The sequence below is a fragment of the Danio aesculapii genome, chromosome 8, assembly GCF_903798145.1.
Source record: "Danio aesculapii chromosome 8, fDanAes4.1, whole genome shotgun sequence".
Taxonomy (NCBI): Eukaryota; Metazoa; Chordata; class Actinopteri; order Cypriniformes; family Danionidae; genus Danio; species Danio aesculapii.
This window is the reverse complement of record NC_079442.1, coordinates 24078855-24099785: the sequence shown is the minus strand read 5'-3', so window position 1 is coordinate 24099785 and position 20931 is coordinate 24078855. Positions and strand designations below refer to the sequence as shown.

Genomic DNA, 20931 nt, shown 5'->3' with positions numbered 1-20931 from the left:
GAAAAGGATCATTTTGGTGTATAATTCACATTTTATTTTGATTCAGAAGTAAAATAGCCCATTGTTAGCTGTAAAATAAATGAATGTGACACTAAAACCACCAGTAGGTGGCGACAGATGATTCACCGAATCATTAATTCAAACTATTCATTTAAAATGGCTGATTCATTTTAAAATGCAGAAAGTATTTATGATTGATCAGTGAATCTTTCATTCAAATGATTCATTCAAAATGGTGATTCATTTTGAAAAGCAGAAAGTAAAGGTTTTTATGATTACTGAATCTTTCATTCAAATGATTTGTTCATTTTGAAATTCAGATAACAAAATTCTTAATGACTGACCAGTAAATAATTTAAATGATTCGTTCAAAGCGGCTTATTCATTTTGAAATGCAGCTAGTGTCTGTTTGAATGAACATAACTACAATAACTCGCTCAATGTTAACTTTTTGCAAAGTTAGTAACATGCTTGTCAGCTTGCACATTGTAAAAATAACAATTATAATATTACTCTAGACAACAATTACAACACATCTCAGATTATATAAAAAAAACTTCAGAAAAACACAGCTTGTAGGAAATACCATGCACTTATCAAGTGAAGCCACTTTTATTAAACCTGCTGCTGCACACTGTGCAATTTTTCATCTTTGGTTGATGTGTGTTAGATTCAATGAATCCATTTAAATCTTAGGTAAAAATCACAAAATGATGGTCAAAATTAGGTAAGTCGATGATTAATCGACAATTACTTGTAATAATAATTATTAAATGATTGAATAAGCCTTCGTATACGCGTCATATATAGTCATGAGAAAACATTAGCCTTTCCGCATTCTCCAGAGTTTCTTTAATATGTACAGCAACCTCACATTTGAATAGCAAATATAGTTAGAATAACAAAAAATATTTGCTCACATTAAGGACATTTGCGGTTGCCAGTGTGTATATTAGAGTACATTCATTAAATAGTTGGAACAATCATTAAATAGTGTGTACATCCAAGTACAATCACGAAATAGTTTTTGTAAATAGAAACCATAGCTTTTTTAAACTCTGCAAGCCTTTTATTTACAGTAAGGACACTTTCCTTTATGTGAGGATGGCTGTGTCATTTACACATCCTGCTATCCTGCTCAGAATGTGTATGTAGACACATACATCAAGTTAACCATTGATTGTTAATCTAAATAGTGATCTATTATGGGAATTAGTGAAAGCAAGTTCCCTAGCCAGAAAGGTATAGTGTGCATTGCAGGTTTAATGATTCACATGCATCAGTCATCATGCAGAGGCATTCTGTTCTCACCTGGAGGGGGTGATGGGAGTTAGGTCTTTTCCCATTGTTTGAATGACACGTCGACCCCAAACCCACAGTCCTGCGCAGATTCCCACACCGCCGTAGAAGAGCAGCCAGATTGGTGTGGCCGCGTCCTGCATCACTCCACCCTGATCGTAGATCATCCACAGGGCCACCAATGGACCAATCGCATTACTGCAGGACAGATAAAACAAACATGTGTGACTACAGCAAACTTATGACACAAACTACATGGAGATGAAAACATGCGATCAATCTGAAATTGACCCAAGAGTTAAAAAATGTTGAAAAGATGCATTTATTTAGTCAAAAATGTATACAAGTTATAGGATATAATAAATACAGTATATGAGTAAACAAGTTTTTACAAGTCATTAAAAAGGTTGAAAACATGGGTAAATAAATTATTAATAATATTTGTATTGCTATTAAATAATAATATTAATAATTTATTATACAATTTTTTATGGGGTGCATTTTTTAGGATGTAATAATTAGAAATATTTAAACATTTAAAAGAGTAAGAATGAATAGAACTTTTTATTAGCATTACTATTGTCTCTAGTGTAACTTGTGATCCATTTCTTATATCCTTGGCCTAAATTAATATAATTATTAATACGTTTTTCAATTACTGCCACCACACTTTGAGGAAAGCAGATACCCAAACATAAGAAAATAAATAATAATAAATCTACTACTACTAATATTAAGAAAAATAATTTCAAAACGATACATTCATCTGTATAAAACCTGAAAACTACCAAACTTCCTTACTTCTTTAATAAATGAATAAATGTCATCAATAAATCATTTAATACATTCATGATAAATATTAAAAACTAAATATGTACTACTAATACAAATAAATCTAATTATTAATTTTTACCCTAATCAAGGCCTTGTACAGCATCTCATTTTTGTTGTAACAGATTTTGCCATATTTTGTCAGTTAATTTGCTTTCCAGTCTAGACATGGGCCGGTATAAGTTTCTGAAGATATGATGACCTTGGATAAAAATATCACGGTATTGTGATTACTGCTCTAAAACAAGTTCTTTTTAAATTTCTGGGTAAAAAAAAAATAGCAAAAAACTTTATCCTCATTAAACAAAATACATTTTATTTTAGGAAACATTTATAATATTTTGGAACAGTAAACATGTCAGGCTAAATAATTAAGATTAATGTTGACTTTTGCTCTCTTCATTAGTTTCAAAAACACAGATTTCTTTACAACACATAAAAAAACAACATAAAAACCCCTTACAAATACCAACTAGTATGAGAAAATTCTAGTGGTTTTAAAACCTTGACTTTTCCAAACCACGAATAACCGGTTATCGGCCCATCTCTACTCCAGTCATACATTAAAATAATTTTAATGCACAATGAGTTATTATTATTATTATTATTTTACAATACAATGGTCAAATTATGTCACCTATAAAAGTAAATGAAAGATTTGGACCATTAAGGCCTTAAGCAGTAGAAGTTTGCCCAAACTAAAGGCCACGTCTGGCTTTGGTCTTAGCAGTCTGGGTATGAGCCAATTCATCTGCGGAGCTGTGAAGCAGATCTGTGCCACTGAACTGAATGCTTGTTCTCAGGACACACTAATACCGTGGAATGTGAAGAAACAGAGAAAATAGTACAGTAGGTCTTATTCTGACCTCACTAATAACAAAGCAGACCAAAAAGCTAAATTACTTCAAATAAAAAGCTGAAATAATTTCAATATTAATACCACCCAAATATATTAAAGGTTCTCAAAAGAATAACGAAACAACTTAGAATCGTGTTTCTGCCTTTAGAAGCTTTTGACTTTTTTCCCTTCAGAGTTGTACAAGTGTGAATTCAATTAGAATTGCCAGTTTGCCTCAATTCTGACATTATAATAACTCACAAAATTTTAGCTCAGAATCACGATATCTATTTTTTGTTGTATGATATATTGTATCAAAATATACTCCGATAAACTATATTATTGTTCTTTTAAGACCATTTTATGCCATCATGTCATTATATAATGACAATATAATAGCATCACAATGCAAGTACAATCTTCCAAAGGACACAACATACTTTATTCTTAAGAATATTTAATTACAGTCATTTTAACAATATAATAGCTAGACATTGGAATCAGAATGTGAAAACGCATATCCTAAATAATAATAACTGTTAACAAATAAGTGCAAGGTAAAAAGTAACACAGGCTGTGATATCTGCTACCAGATCTATTTTCAGTTGCCAGACAGTCACATGAAAATATACTATAATAATAATAATTCCTTACATTTATATAGCGCTGTTCAGGACACTCAAAGCGCTTTACACATTGGGGGGAATCTCCTCATCCACCACCAGTGTGCAGCATCCACCTGGATGATGTGACGGCAGCCATATTGCGCCAGACCGCACATCACACACCAGCTTATTGGTGGATGGACAGGGACCAGTGGGCAAATTTGGCCAGGATGTCGGGGTTAAACTCCTACTCTTTTCGAAGGACATCTTGGAATTTTTAACGACCACAGAGAGTCAGGACCTCAGTTTAACTGCGCTCACTGAGCAGCATAGAGTCACCTTTACTATACTTTGGCGTTAGGACCCACACAGACCGCAGGTTTAGCGCCCCCTGCTGGCCTCACTAACACCATTTCGGGCAGCAACATAGCTTTCCCATGTGGTCTCCCATCCAGATTCTGAAAAGCCGCAGCCCTGCTTAGCTTCAGTGGGGACCATGTGAGAGTTGCAGAGAGCTAGCTGCCGGCTATAGTAATTTATAGTAAAGGCTATAGTGTTTATTTTAATCATACTGACACCGACACCTCCAATAGAGATAGAGATGTTGCACAATCAGCTAAAATGATGCTAGAATTGGTTATGTATAGGCGATATATATTGCATAAGCAAAAATGATTGAGGTCATGTCCATGTGTTGAGCGATAAGTCGGTATATTGATTTTTGTGACATGCCTAAGTAAAAGCAAATAAACTCATAATCAAGAGATAAAGTTTTAAATCTGAGTAAAAAATATAAAAAAATTAAATAGTAATGGAGCGGAGAACATTTTTTATTATTATTTCAAGTTAAAACCCACTTTTGAGGTGTTTTTTGCTATTCTGATATTTGAATTCTGACATCAATTAAAATAGTGAGAAATTAAGAAGTGCAAAATAGATGCAATTTAGAAAAAAAAACAGAACAGTAAAATGCTAATTAAAATCTGAATTCTGAGGGTTGAAAATCTAACATTAAATCTACTAGGATTATAAGGAAGAGTACAAAGTAAGAAACTAATCATAATTCTGAGGAAAAAATACAAAAAAGCCTAAATGAACTAACAAATAGCAGGAAATAAAGTTCTAAAGACTAGTGAGACCCAAATGCTATTACTGCTGGAAAATCGATTACTTTAATATTGGCACTTTTAAATCTGAATTGCAAGAAAGCCTATAAACTTGCAATAGCAAAAAATACTCTTAAAAAAATAATCAAAAAAACATTTACGTCAATTTCTCACAGTAATGTTCACAAACAAGCAATTCTGACTTCAGATTTTACAATATACTCTGAAACTTTTTTCCAAAAATGATTCCTTGGATTTACTTTTTTTTTTTAAGTTAAGTGGTTGTAAACAATTTATTTTAAGTTGAACACTATTAAATTTAATTTGTTTGTTTAAATTCAACACAAATAAATTAAATAATTTTTTATTCTTTTTTTTTTAAGTGTAGCAAAGGTCACAAGAACAACACAACTACATAAAAACACTGACCACCAAGCAATATTTATCAGCAGAACAAGCCTGTTATTTGAAACAAACCAACTAGGGCTGAAACTTATAATCGAATTATTAAATTTAATCCATTCACAAGGTTTTCAAAGAAACAGGTGAAAGCATATCCAATTAATCGATCGATTACAGTGGTCGATAAATCAAATAGTCAAATAATCAATGGCTGCAGCTATAAAACTAACCAATCCATCAAGCGTCCTCCTACCTGACATCATTTCCCCCGTGTGCGAAAGAGCCGAAGCAGGCTGTGAGGATCTGCAAGAAGTGGAAGAGCAGGAAGACCTGAGAGTTGTCCTTCTCCTCCTTGTCCTCATCAACACAGTCCTCTAGCACCCCTTCAGCCGGAACCCTTGGCTCCCTTTTATCCGTCGCCAGATTCACATCCACATCGCCCTCCTCTGCTTCGATCTCAGCCTCCGCCACCGCGTTACAGTAGCTGGAGTAGCTGTCGTAGCGCAGACGCTTCTTGGAATAGAATACGGTGTCGCCTACGAGCTTCTCGCTGTCCTCTGGCGGAGGCGCGCTGGATTCAGAGCGCAGCAGAGGCTGAACGGGCATCCCGCAGATGGCCGCGGTGTAGCAGGTGTAGCTGTTGTTGCGGCGGAGATGACGGTAGTTGTTGTCAGGACGGGAGCCATGCCGCTCGTCCTCCAGACGGCCCTTGTGGATTTTGTGCAGGAGGTCTTTGTAGAGACCAGAGTCTTTGTGGACAGTGTGGTAAACCTGGCCATCACTGCGCATGTGGCCGTCGAAGCTGAAGCCTCCATTCGACACGGGAGATTTCAGGCAGCCATTGGTCATGGAGTTGGTGCGACCTGATGAAAACAAAAGAAACTAATATTAACTAAATGAACAAATATATATCTTGGCTTAACAGAGGACATTTTTGTCGAATGGTAGTTATAGGCTTGCTGATATGACCCCAAAATAAAAATAAAATAAAAAATTCAATATAAAAAAATTGGAATGAAATGTAAATTAATTTAAAAATAAAAATAAATAAACTAAAAACTAAAATAAAATAAAATTCACAAATTGTCAGTTGACATTAAGGCTGTGAGATTTGGGGAAAATAACCAATTGCGATTTTTATTTCGACAGATATTGCGATTTCGATTTTATTTGAGATTACATTTTTTTTTAGGCTACAGCTCAAATCACGCTCCTCATATAGCCGTCTGTTGTGCTTTTTAGGTCCTGGTTGTTGTATTTCCTCACGCTGCCAACAATTCTAAAACAGCAATTCGACAGCTCTTACAAATGACCTGTTTTTGTTCTGTGTCTGTGACTTTGAGACCAAATATTACTGACATGTGGTTTTTCTTTGATATTAATTCGTCTATTAATGCAGCTGAAGCAGCAGACGTCATCATCCCACTCATCTGCGCTTTCCTGTTTGTTTGTTTTTTTTATTGTGGGTGTTTCGCATAGTTCGGTTGCACATTTCTGATTGGGCAAAACGAAAGTGTGCTCACTCAATTGGCTAGTAACGGTCATACTCAGACGGCAGTCACACATTTGCTCTGGGCGGAGGAAATTAAATATATATTGATATCGCAGCCTCTTGCGACTAGCTAATCGCAATGTTTCTAATGGTGATTGGGATTGGATTTTGATTAATTGTACAGCCCTACTTGACATTGACATCTATCACAATAAATGTTAAATCTCTATATATTTCAAGTGTAATGGTAGATTTTTGCTTTGAGTAAAAGCTGTAGAAAACTAACAGTTAATTGTTAACAAAGATAACAGACCTGATAAGCTAAATCTACAATTATATACCAGATGTTTTTAACTAGATTATTTCAACAAAATGTGGATTTCACAAATCCAGGGCCAGGTTTATAAACATCCACCATCTAAAGACTGTCTTAACTAGTTTTACCACCTAGCATTTAGCAAGGGGTAAGCCTTTTTTTTTTTGTTTGTTTGTTTTACATTTAAAATAAAACAGTCAACCTTTTTTGTAAATGACCTTAAAAATGTTATAAGAAATATTTCAAGGAGAAAAAAAAACTTTAAGACTAGTCCAAGTAGTTTATGCAACCAGCCCCTGAGGTACAACTTTAACAGTCATACAATATTTATATTAAACTTGCATTGAAAAAGGTTTTTGTTGCTTTACATGACAGAATAATGCAGATTCACTCAAAGAAAGGTTTGATCAGTATTAATGATCAGTAAAAAGATAGCACTTTATTTTATAGTTCTGTTTTGTGTGAACATATTTTATCATTTGTCCATATCTGAGTAATAGTTACAGTCCTACATACCCATAACCCATGTAGCTATCTTGTATAACAGTACCTCGCATAACTAATTCAATGCTAAGCCACATGTAAACAAACCTAAACTGGGATTTTTAATGACCACAGAGAGTCAGGACCTCGGTTTAACGTCTTATCCCAAAGACGGCGCCCACTGAAAATATGGTATCCCCTACACATTTATTGGGGCATTAGGACTCACAGAGACCACAGGTTGAGTGCCCCCCGTTGGCCACCACTTCTTACAGCAGCCTAGTTTTCCCATGTGGTCTCCCATTTAGGTACTGACCAGGCCCTGCTTAGCTTCAGTGAGTAACCAGTCTTGAGCTGCAGGGTGATATGGCTGTGACCATAAGTTTAACCATAATGGAGTGAGAGTTTATCATTTGAATGTGTTTTTAAGGCCTGTGAATGTGTAAGGGTTCAGGCACAAGATGGCACTCACTCAGCAGTATATAGTGCCCATCTATATACTGGGGCATTAGGACCCACACAAACCGCAGGTTGAGTGCCCCCTGCAGGTCTAACTAAGACCACTTCTTGCAGCAACCTAGCTTTCCCATGTGGTCTCCCATCCAGGTACTGACCAGGCGCAGCCCTGCTTGGCTTCAGTGGGCAACCATGAGAGAGCTGCAGAGAGCTAGCTCCTGGCTATTAGATACAATTCCCTATTAGATACAAATCAGCTATTAGATACAAGTCCCGCAAACAGATAAGCAGCATCATTTGGTTTCAATTTGAAGCTTAAAATCATACCCAACATTCATTGACCATGTGTCATGTTTAATCAATGGAAAATCAGTTGCAATAATTATCATATCATCGCTCTGCCCTAGATTACACACATTAAAATACAACAGTGTCCTTTCACGTACCATAGACTCTGCCGTTGGGCAGGACGGTTCCTCCATTAGCCAGGCTGTTGAGCTCTCCTGTGGACTCCTCTGTCATCGGCAGCACTGCGTCATTGCTGCTTTTCGCACCTGGAAGCTCTTTAAACACAGGAGCTTCCTCTTCCTCCTCAGGGATTTTATCCAAACTCTCATCAGAGATGCGAGAAAGTGCATGCTCTTTCTTCAGACGACCTGTTTGTGAGAGAAAACAGTAATAAATTCATGAAAGCCAGCATGTATGCATTAAATATCAATATTATAAATGCAAGATATATGTATATATATATAGGTACCAAACTGGTTAACATTCATTATCAGTTTTTGTTGTAATGCCTATATTGATTTTTTTTTTAAATCAAATTTCTCTTGCGTTTACATTTAGATGCTCACTAAATTGACCATATTTGGATTTTCAATATTCATGTTCCCAGATTTTATTTATTTAACTGAAACGTGCTGTGAAATTTTCTAAAGTGACTTATTCAATGTTATGCCAAGCCTCAAAAACACTTTTGGATTAGTGCTAGATGAGAACAGGATTTGTTGTGGATTGAAAGGAACTAAAATAGATGTTTATAATGCTTGTAAACTTTCAAAATGTATTTACATTTTTATTTGTGCATGTGTGGAAATACTACTATTTTTAGTATTCTTTCAACATTATGGTAAAGTCACAGTGGTTCAAAAGTGTACTGATTTCTTTTTTTTTTTTTTTTACATGTTTGTCACCAATATTTCAGATAATAAAATGATGAAATCATGAAAATATTAATCAAATATAACACAAGTAAACACATCATACAGTTTTAAAATTCGAACCTAATAACTCGAACTTAATAACTGGCCATGCTTAGAAACAAGTGCAATTAAGCATTTTCAATAACTTGCAATGAGTCCGTTACAGTGCAGTGGAGGAATATTGGCTCACTCGTCTTTGCAAAGTTGTTGCAACTCAGCCACATTGAAGGGTTTGAGGATGAACCGCCTTAAGATCATGTCACAGCATCTCAATTGGTTTTAGGTCAGGACTTTGACTGGGCCACTCCAAAGTCTTCATTTTGTTTTTCTTTAACCATTCATAACTGTACTTCTAGGTATGGTACTTCTATAAATATTATTTTTGAAAACTGACACATTAATGCAGTTTATGTTTTTTTTTTATCTAACTGGTCTAAAACCTAAAATGACAAAATAGCATATTTTTTACACGCTGGTATTAGCTTCATTTTTATTATCAGTGTATACCTATTAAACAGAAACACTGTTTGCAAAGAGGAATTTGTGAAAATGTGGAAATTACAAGCAACATTTACAAGCTTACAGTGATAATAACAATTAAGCAAACATAATCACTATTAAACGTTTAATCCATGCGTACAAAACTGTGATACAAGTATGACCACAACTGGCCCTTTTTAATTGAGCAGTGATAATGAACAACTATTGTAAATGAGGAACCCCAATTTAAAGTGTTTGCAGCTTTTGTTCATTATCACCGCTCGATTAGTACAATTTTAAGGCTAGTTTAAGCTTCACTCATAGAATTGATACTTCTCAAAAGCCTGAAAGCCAATAAATAAATAAATCAGATTTCAAGGATTTATACAGCTTGTCACATGAGAAACGGCACTATGAAACAGACCCTTGATCTGAAAGCAAATTTAATCAAGCATGCAATAGTTTAATAAAGCACTGATCTGTGAGTGAAAGCAGTGCATTAAGGCCAGAGTCTGCAAGGAAAAACAAAGCTTTTCATCCACCCATCAACACTTATAAAAAGGTGGGTTTTTTTCAGTCTAAGTCAATTAAAACATCCAAAATACACTTTTAAGTGTTCCTTTTGTCACATTTTATCAATTTGGGTCTGCATATTTCACTTAAAATGCCTATTTTTAGAGGTGATTTTCTCAAAATATTATTTTCCTCCTGCACGGAGGCTTAAATCTCCACTTCAGCAGCATTTGCTTAAATCACTCCACAGTTTTACAGTCTTTAAAGAGGAATGTTCATACATAATTTGCCCGATTATATAAAGCATTGTATTGTACAAAAAAATTATTTGTTTTTCTGAATAACGTGTGATAAAGAGATTCCCAAATCCCATCAGTACATATCTTTTACCTCAATGTCAAAAAATGAAACAAGACTTTTAAACCAGACTCCGTATTTACATTTTTAAATTACATTAAGACCTATATACAAATTAGAGCATTTTTAACATATTTAAACAACATTGTTGAAATCTTTCTGTAATGCAAAAAAAGTTCACCGTTCTCAATGTAAACAAAGCACGTGGCCATTGAGAAAAGTACAGAGACGGCACAAAGTCCGCGTGACTCATCTGAAAACACAGTGATGTTCTCAAATAAACAACTTCGGTTTATTTGCTTTTCATTACTCTCAGCGTCGGCCCAACGCAACACGGAGCCAGGAGAAATCATTCTGTACATGAGCAAAAGCCCAGCAGAGCCGCAGATGTGAGGCAGATCTTCACGCTGAGACTCTTCTCGGACTTTTTCCAAAGCTACATTAGAAATAACATTGATCTCCATGGCCAGGTGTCAAGTGGAAAAACACGTGAATCACACGATTACTGTGAATGCAGATAGTAATCCTAACCGTCTTCAGATGATTGACTCCAGATAAAAAAAAAGAAATATGGTGTATAAAATAATAACTAAAATACTGTTTTACTTAATACTCACCAAGTTTAAATGTTTCCATGCGGTTTTGGTCAGAATAAAATCTCTATAGACTAAGGTAAAACTAGGTGGTAAGAGATTAAAGTAATGCACATTTAATAGTGTACTGTTGTTTAACACTATCAATATTCACAACATATTAAAAAATACATGCAACTCTTAAATTTGTGAGCTGTGAAAATTGCATGATCTAGGACATTTACAGTGTGTAAACAAAAATCGGTCTGTAATGAGTGAAGGCTGAGAAAATAATGACAATTTTCAGTGAAATATGTATGTCTTCTCTACCTCAGAGCTAAAATCATTCAGATTTTACAAGTAGCAGTGAGTTAGTTATATAAGAAATAATCCAAAATAACCACAAGAGAACATTCTACATGCTACTCTGTAACATATTGGAATGTCTTAATAGCTGAAAAAAATAACCTGTAACAATGTTCACTAAACTTTTTTTTTTATTATTAAATTAATTATTTAACATTTTTTTATTTAGTTATTTAAAAATAAATATAAAGCTTGTAACAAATTCCATTATATCATTTCTATTTAGTAAATGTACGTTTTCATTTTTATTTAATAAATAATGCATTGTCTATTTGGGCTACTTAAATTTATATTCGGGCTACCAAAAACTAAAGAGTGCCTGCCCGAGGGCTACCAGAAATTTAGAAATTTTGCCCTAGTTTTAGTAGTATAATTATTATTATAAGTATTAAATAAGTATTAAATAAAAAACAGTTAAATTGTATATTAATACTACTACTAACAATAACAACAACATGCCCTTTTAATTATTTATGCATTTTCCATAACTCAAATCACAAAGTTACAACTGACAGATAAAAATACTTGTTAATGTTTAAAGAATTTTTTTAAAATATTAATACTATTACTCCTACTACATTTAAATGCTTATGATTAAATACTTTAATTCAAGTGTAGAAATAAGAATATTTCTTTATATAGTTATAAATTACTATTAATAATAATAATAATAATAATAACAACAACAACAACAACAATAATAATAACAACAACATTGCATTTCACTCATCACATTTTTAATACTCTACAGTTTCTCTAATGCAGTGCTACAATCAGCTACAAATACAACAGATAAAAAACTGATTGGTTTAAGTTTTCCAATTAAATAACAACAACCACAATATGATTTGTTTTGCCAATATATTCTACCTATATTTTCAATTAATTCAAGTTTTTAATTATTAAACATTTATATTTAATCCTATTAATAAATTATTATGTCATATTTTACTATTTTCATTTGAAAAGTTGTTTAAAAATAGTTTTGTTTAATTTTTTTTATATATAACGCACATGCATTTTTTTCGTCTGGTAAAAAATATTCATGCAGAGTTTTAGGTCCTAAGTATTACAAATATGCAAGACAGACATCAAGCAACACTTAAAGTGACATGTGTGCAGAAGGGAAAAGGACAGTACGTACTTGCTATTTTCCTTCTCATCCAGGGGCAAACAAAAATCCAGACCAGACCGGCACATACCAGCGCACCAGCCAACGTAATGAGGGCAATGGCCCAGACGGGGAGCATCTCCAAACCCAGCACTGCAAAATACAGAAAGAGCACGACACGGTCACACACACATTGACACACACCCACTATATTACATTGGAAAGCTAAACAAGAATAAATGTCGGAAATTTGGTATATTTAATGTCTGTAATTATGTGGATAAAATGTTGGTGAATGTGTTTGGTGACTGTCTTACAAGGAGCTCCAGTGTACATGATGGAGAAGGTGTTGATCCCGATGGTTGATGCGTAGAAGAGCGGCAAAGCACGGAGACCATTGGGAACAGGGTCATCCTAAATGAAGATCATAAAATAAGCTTCAGCTATGAGTAAAGCACAATGATTTCATGCAGGAGACAAAAAAACATATGGATTGGCATTTATTGCCCATTTGTTTTGTGTATCAATTAAACTCACAATAATTGTTTAGTAAAAAGCACATGCAATATTTTGAAAAAAAAAAAAAAAAAAGTGACAATTTAAAACTTTGTAATTATATAATAAGTAATTTTATAGTATTTATATAATTGTTGAATAATAATTTAACAAATGGATAATTTTCATTTCGTTAAATGTGTCTTTTTGTTTTAGTTTCTATTATTTTTATTTAATATTTTAATTATTTACATTATTATATATTTTTTACATTTAAGTAGGGCTGCTTGATATTGGAAAAATCTAGCATTGTGATCTTTATTTTTTTTTTTTTCTATAAATATTACGATATGAATAAAATTTCACCAGATGACTTAATATCTCTATTTGGAAAGAATTTATAATGTTAGATCAATTGGGATCATTCTGCAGTGGGAGTGCATCTCAATAAAATCGAATAAACAATCTATAAATTACCCCGACACATTTTCATTGTGGTCTATGCTATTTGCAGTGCATTTCTGCATGTGCTGTAAGTATTTTCATGCAAGTGTTTAGTCAATGACTGATGTATTGATGTTTACTACTTGCATCTCCGTAAACTCTAATAAACAATCTGTAAACTTTTTGGGGTCCCCCAGCACATTTTCCTTGTGGTCTGTGCTATTTGCTGTGCATTTCTGTGCATTTGCATGTGTTGTGAGTATTTTCATGTGTAACAATCTATAAATATTATCAGCAGATACAATTGAAATAAAGTGTTTTATCATTTCCAGAGTCTAACAATATTCAAGTATAACTGAATAATAAAAATAATTAAATAAAATGAATCATTGGTAAAGTCCCAAGTGGTGCAATTTCTTACACCTGAATGCTTTTAAATCATTACACAATTACAGGCATCAAAAACACAGGCAAAAGATAAATTATAATACTAACTCAATATTGCATTATTCTGCATTTATATCACATTGCGATATTGATGCTGAAACGGTATATTGTGCAGCCCTACATTTAAGTATTTAGTTATTATGCACTTAGCATAATAACTAAACACTGCATTAACACTGTTGAAGCAGCAGCCCCTGGCCAATAGTTTTTAATAGTTCTGTTCTAATATTAATACTTTACCTTGGCTTTATTTCACAATAATAGTTCTAATTTGTCAATATTTATGCTGTATTTCTGTGAAAAGAGCACTTTTCTAAATATAAAATATAGTTGCTAGGAGATTCTGCTCATCATCTTCCTTTTGTTTTTCACAGAACAAAGACACAGAAGACTAGCTCAACATTAGGTTGAAGTAAAAAAAAAAACCCAAAATGGACTGTTCCTTTAAACCACAGTGTTTGTGGCCGCAGGTAAGAACGCAAATGATAAATTATAATACAAACTCAATATTGCATTTATCCTGAGATGTGTCTATTGTGATTTATCACATTAAGATATCAATGCTGAAACGATATATTGGCAAGCGCTACATTTAAGTATTTGGTTATTATGCACTTTTATTTTTATTATTAAATTATTTATTTAATATTAAATATCTTACATTTAATAACATTTTTATATATTGGTTTAAGTTATTTTTATTTATTTGAGCAATTTAGCTCTTCGGCATCAATATTGTTGAAACAAAAGCCCTTGGCCAATAGTTAATAATTCTGTTTTAATATTAATATTTTACATTGCCTTTATTTCACTATAATAGTTCTAATTTAAATAAATAAAAAGAAATGGCTTTAGAAAACTTACAAGTAGAAGGTTCAAGATTTATGCTTTCTTTTACAGTTTTATGATTTTGTTGGAGTTGTATTTTGTCCAATTGGAGTTGTATAATTACTGTATATCCCTATTTGCACAGAGAAATACCAGAGAACAGCAAGTAGCACTTTTCTAAACAAAATATAGTTGCTACGAGAGATTCAGCTCATCATCTTCCTATTGTTTTTCATAGAACAAAGACACAGAAGTCTAGCTCAACATTAGGTTGAAGAAAAAAAAAAAAGAAATAGGTGGACTGTTCCTTTAAACCACAGTGTTTATGTGGCCGCAGGTAAGAATGCACTTCCCAGCACCAAATTCTTTAAGGCTTAAATATGTAAGTGTTTACAGAAAGGGAGTCGACACCAGGCACACATTTAAAAGATAAACTGCAGTCAACTGTAAAACAGACTCATCACAGACCACAGATGAGCTATTGTCAAAGCAAAGCTATCTAAACAGCCACGGGCATTACATGGAAACAGTCAGTATAATGAAAACAGATTCCAAATGGTATAAATATAAATGGTATATATATAAATGGTATGTATGTATATATATATATGACAGTGAAAGGCCTCTACTGCACTTTAAGGTTTATACTAGACATCAGAATAATAAATAATAATAAAAAAAAAAAAAAAAAAACACTTAAAGGTCCCGTGAAATGCTTTGAAATATGTATTTTTATTCAATGTTTGATGTAAAACACGATAGATGGAACAGCGTGGCATGCTATACGATGTTCTTAGAGCTCTGACTAACACACTGGCATTAATTTAAGTTACTCAGACTGAATAGGCAAATAATGAGTTTTTCCTTTTAGAACAACAGAATATTGTTGAGACCAATCTAAATGTGGGTATCTCTACACTTATAATACTATTTAAATCATATGGTGATGATTACTCAAAGTTACTAATAGTTTAAGTAAATTGGTCTGCTTGATTCTATAGTAATGATCATGATATGATTAAAGAGGTTTGTTTTAATTTAGTAGATAGCAGATCTCTGGGGACCACACAAAAAATATTCTAAAATGATTAAGTAGGGTTCTGCCTTTTTAGAATAGTGGATAATTGCCTCTGTTTAGTGATGAAGACTCACATGCTTGTGTTTAAGAGATTGTATACTCGGCCAGTACAAGACAGGATGTTATGGTAATCCGAATGAACGTGTGTAATATATAGAAACAAGATTAAATAAAATAATGAAACATTCATTCAAATTAAATATTACAATAAACTTCTCAATGTTTTATGACTGGAGTCATATAAAACAAGGATAAATATATTAATATTCTAAACCACCTCATATTAAAATCGGAGTCAGATATCAGTTATATTTAAAGAGATTCAACATTGTGCACTGAAAAGAGCGAACACAGAGTGAACCTTCATCCACCAGTAGACACTGTCTACTGGAGTTTTCCAGGAGAAATAGCAAAACGGGAGGGTGGCGAGAGATGGGTCTAAAATACGGGAGACTCCCACGAAGAATAGGAGTGTTGGCAGGTATGGCTGTAGGGGTCGTTCACATATCATATGCGAAGCACTTCTCACAAAACAGATAAATGTTCATTAATAACTTTTCTATGAACATGATTTGATTATAACTGCAGATCAATGATAGTGTGACACATTCTACTGTAACGTCTGCGATTATACTAAATAAATAAATAAATAAATGCAACATATATGAGCACATACAGACCCTTACAGACTCCCATATGTTACCAATTACAGAAAAACTACAATTACTATAAATACAATACAAACTACAATACAGTAATTACTATAAAAAACGTTCAACGTCCATACACGCGTTTCACCTAGCATTACTGAACAGCTCTTCGTCCACACTACACCACTAAAAACGCACATCACGTGACCGCACACACACTCTGGCATGTGCTGCAGCGTATGTGCGCATCTGAGCTCCAGGCAGTCAGCGGTTGCTTTGAGCACAGCTTCCCAGGTGAGAGCTGTGAACGTCGGACAGTTCATCAAGAATCTACCGCTGGATCTAATCTCACTATATTTGTTAAACGTGATTTAATTCATCTTGTTGTCTATATCTAACGACATATTTCCCGACTTTGGTCTTCTGAATCTATTGTTTTCAGGTAACGTGTTTTGGCTAAACACTAAACGCTAACCGCATACACTGATTCTGCGCATTTGACTGATTGCTTGCCTTCATTTCCTATAATGTATAAACATACTGTAAGTATGTTATACTTTTTTAATGGCCATTATTGATTATTAAAACTGATATTCAGCAAAAGAGAGAGGGTATGTTTTGTATTTTTCACTGAAAATGTGAACGAACTTGCGAAGTCTGAACTTACAAGCAGAGGATGCAACACTGAATGTTGTGTAGGCTACTTAATATTGAGGAAAAAGCCCAGAGAGGCGAATGTCTGCAACCATGCCTCCATTTTCAGATGTCTCCATTTTCCCTATCCACACTGACACGGAGCAGCAGCATTTTAAAATGAAAATGGTGTCTTCAGCGTTTCCACAAAGCTCTGTTTTTTAGGGCTCGAAAACTCCGGGGTAGTGTGGACGGATAGCATAGCTGTAGCAAATCTTATGCGTTTTAAAACGAAAAGGTATTAGTGTAAACAGGGCCTTAGTCACTGACATTATCTTCAGCAGACATGGTAAAAACTCTAATGGTGGAGGGCTGCTTCTCACTCAGGGCTGTTTATGCTGATGAGAGAGAGATTTCAATAGGCCTTATTTTCCCCCTTCAATGACATGTACAAAGGGAGAATATTAATCAAAGTCTTTTTGCACACTGTTTTTATTAAGTGTGATCATAAAAATATAATTTAGAAATGTTTATAATTAGAGGCTGGTGTTTAAAGTCCTTATTAAAGTGATTTTTGCATAATAGCTCCCCTTTAAAGCCAATTTAAGCATTGATCTGTTTTTTTTTACACTGACATTAAAATTTGTCAAAGTGAGATCAGTGATGTAAGATGATGTAAGACAGAGTAATAGTCGACCCGACTTACCTTGCTCAAAATGAAATATCTAATGACGAAAAAGAGCAGGCCAGACATCAGACCAGACAGCAGAGGTGAGATGAACCACGAGGAAACTGCATCACACAAACAGCAATTATGAAATCAATAACACGCCACAGTAATGACGCATTTCACTGCTGGAGGCAGAAAGGCCAACAGGCCATGATAAATAAATTACACATCTTACATAGAATAGCATTGACAACCCAAATGAGAAAATGTCACTCTAGGGAACAATACATAAACACACACAGAATACTGCTCGATTGCATGAGGTTGGTCAAATGTGTAATGTTCCTCAGTGTTGAATGCTCATCAATGAGAGTAATACTGGGAAATAATGTTACAATTTAACTAAACACTTTAAAATAGCATCACTGAAATACAGATTTTTTTTTATCAATCCAAGTGGTTTTATTTGTTGTGACTGAAAAAATCAGGGCTATTCCACAAAATATTACTGTTATAAAATACAGCTTCTGATTTTAAAACATTGGTAATGTCTTGTCCAATGATCAATATAAACTGAAAACGTTCTACTGTTTTTGTTATGCTCCCTGACTATATTTTTATAGTAATTTAGAAAAATGTCCTGCATTTTTAACACAAAGCAAAATTACATTTTGCTCAAGCAAATAACTATAACATATAAATCCTGAGAAAGTGAGCATTTTCAAGGAGTCTACATATTCCATGGCTGTCCATTAATGCCTTGTTGATTTGATAAAATATATACATATAAATTATACATATTTGGTGGTAATCATGATTTATATTATTATGAATGATGATATATGATTGCTTATTTAATGGGCTACGTTGAAAAGAAAAGCGTTTATTTTACACCTTTTTAAAATATCAGAAATATTTTGGTTTAAAAAAAGTTCACCAAAGGGATAGTTCACCAAAAAATAAATAAATAAATAAATTCTGCCATCCTTCACTTAACAACCTGCTTGAGTTCATTCTTCTTTTAAACCCAAAAGAAGATCATTTGAAAAATCTTGGAAACTAGTAACCATTGACATCCATAGCATTTGTTTTTTTCTACTATGGCTGTGAATGGTTGCCTGTTTTTAACATTCTTCAAAGTATCTTCTTTTGTGTTCGCCAGTAGGTATGCAACAATTCTAGATTTTGGTTGTACAATAATAGACTGAGAAATAACCATTTTTCACGGTTATCACGATAATTATGCATTCATTAATTTCAAAACACTACTAGTTTAATAAATCACATGAAAACTCCTTATATTTTAAAGCTATATTTATTTCTGCTCTGTAACTAAAGATTACAGAACAAACATATAATAAAAAAACAAACAATAGTCCATTTCTCTCTTTGTACTTAAAAAAAAAGTGAAAAAAAGGGTTTTTGAAATTTAAACATAATTAACAATTTTACACTGAACAATGAATAAAAATTAGGATTATATAAAAAAAAATGTGTCGAATGTAAATCTAAGCTACATATTAGCTAAGTATTTCCCTTTTAAAGAGAACAAATGTAGTCAAAGGCTGGTAAACTTCTGTCTGAAAGGCACTTTTGATCAACTTTATTGCAAAATTGTTTGGTATTTTTATTTGGTTTTGTTTTTCTTCTTTTTGGACTAGAAATGTGTATAATCCATGCAAAGTATGAAGCTAACTGGTCAGTTCTTGTCACGTGACTCGCGGTGCGCTCACAGCATTTTTTCAACTAGGTGCGCTTGGAAAGCGTGAGCACGGCGCTCCCAATATGTGCCTGCAAGCTACGCGCCTCCATGAAAATAACAAAATTGCACATGCAAAAGACACGTTATGTGAATAGTCCTTAGTTAATAGCCTCAGCTGACTTAATCCAGTTCGCGTGCGTATTAGCCACAGTGTACAAGCTCGGAACTTTAAACTAGTGCACAGTTGGCGTAACTTTGCTTAGTTGCAGCAGTTTTGTTCCATGCAGAAACACGGTGTTGAGAAGCCTTTATAAATAATTAACCGTGACAAATTAAATCGCAGTTAATACTGAAATCGGTTAATCGTTGCATCCCTACTCACCGGAAAAAATAATTCATGAAGTTTGGAACTATTTCAGAGAGCAAACTGTGAGGAAATCTTTATTTTTGAGTGAACTGTACCTTTAATTAATCATCACTGAATTAAAAAAACAATCATTGATAAGTAAAAAATTCAAAAACAGCATTTATTTGAATTAGAATTTTTGTAACATCATAAATGTCTTAATAAACATATTTAATTGTGGCTTTAATCACAACATTCTGGGTGACTTATTTATTTATTTATTTATTTATTTGGAGAGCAATGGTGTGGCGCTAAATTAGTTTATAGTACATTAAAAGATTAATTAGCAGAAACAGTAACAGACTTTATAAATATACTGTACATTAAAGGTTCAACATTTCCTGGCATGCAATTAAATAACACAGCAAGATAAATTATGATTATTTTTTTTTACCAATTTTGACTAACTGCATCCACTGTACTCCTTTAGTGCCAATAGCAACCATGGAGAAGCCAATAGTAGATCCCACAATGCAATGAGTTCCAGAAATGGGCAACTTCAGAAAAGAGGCGATGAGCTGCCAAACCGCAGACCCTGAAAAAGACAGGAAAATGAGTGGGAGGTGGAGCAACGAAAAAAGCCTTTCCGCCATATGTTCTCCTCCCTTCTGCCTTCAGTACAGTCTCTATGGGATACTATTAAACATTACAATGTAGCCATTCATTACGAATAGACATCAGAGAGATTGTTCACAACGAAATGAAAATTCTGTCATCATTTACTCACCCTCATATCATACCAACAAGATGTTTGTTGATCTTTACAATATAATTGTAGGTAATTTGAATGAAATACTTACAATGAAAGTCAAAACCTGAACATTTTATAACGTTCATAAAAAGAGCAAAAAGCTAATCCATATAAATTAAGCATTTTAAATCAAAGTCTCCTGAATAAACAATCAATGAACGGATTCAGTGTTTTTACACAACACCAGTGGCTATGTTTCCATCCATCTATTTTTATGCACATTTTTCATATGCGCATAAAAAATGGTTGATGGAAACGGCAAGATGTGCATCTATTTTGAAACAGCGCATAAAAATCTATGTGCATAACTTAGTAGGGTAAACTTTTCACTCAATAAGTAAAAAGATGCACAAACTACGATGGAAACACTTTTACCGAACAAATTCCAGAATGCACAT

General features: G+C 33.5%; 1 protein-coding gene across 6 annotated transcripts in view; it reads right to left on the bottom strand.

Annotated features, from left to right (window-relative positions):
* Nucleotides 1–20931, bottom strand: part of slc20a2 (solute carrier family 20 member 2) — an 81772-nt gene that overhangs the window by 20047 nt on the left and 40794 nt on the right. For 5 of the 6 annotated variants that reach the window (XM_056463460.1, XM_056463459.1, XM_056463462.1 and 2 more), the window contains exons 3-9: nucleotides 20177–20317; nucleotides 17711–17796; nucleotides 12747–12843; nucleotides 12463–12582; nucleotides 8275–8484; nucleotides 5335–5944; nucleotides 1312–1497 (exon numbers count right to left, since the gene is read on the bottom strand). In XM_056463460.1, the coding sequence (XP_056319435.1) occupies nucleotides 1312–1497; nucleotides 5335–5944; nucleotides 8275–8484; nucleotides 12463–12582; nucleotides 12747–12843; nucleotides 17711–17796; nucleotides 20177–20317 (1450 nt within the window). Of the gene's footprint in view, nucleotides 1–1307; nucleotides 1498–5334; nucleotides 5945–8274; nucleotides 8485–12462; nucleotides 12583–12746; nucleotides 12844–17710; nucleotides 17797–20176; nucleotides 20318–20931 lie in introns of those variants that run through there. The other variant, XM_056463464.1, reaches the window with a different exon arrangement.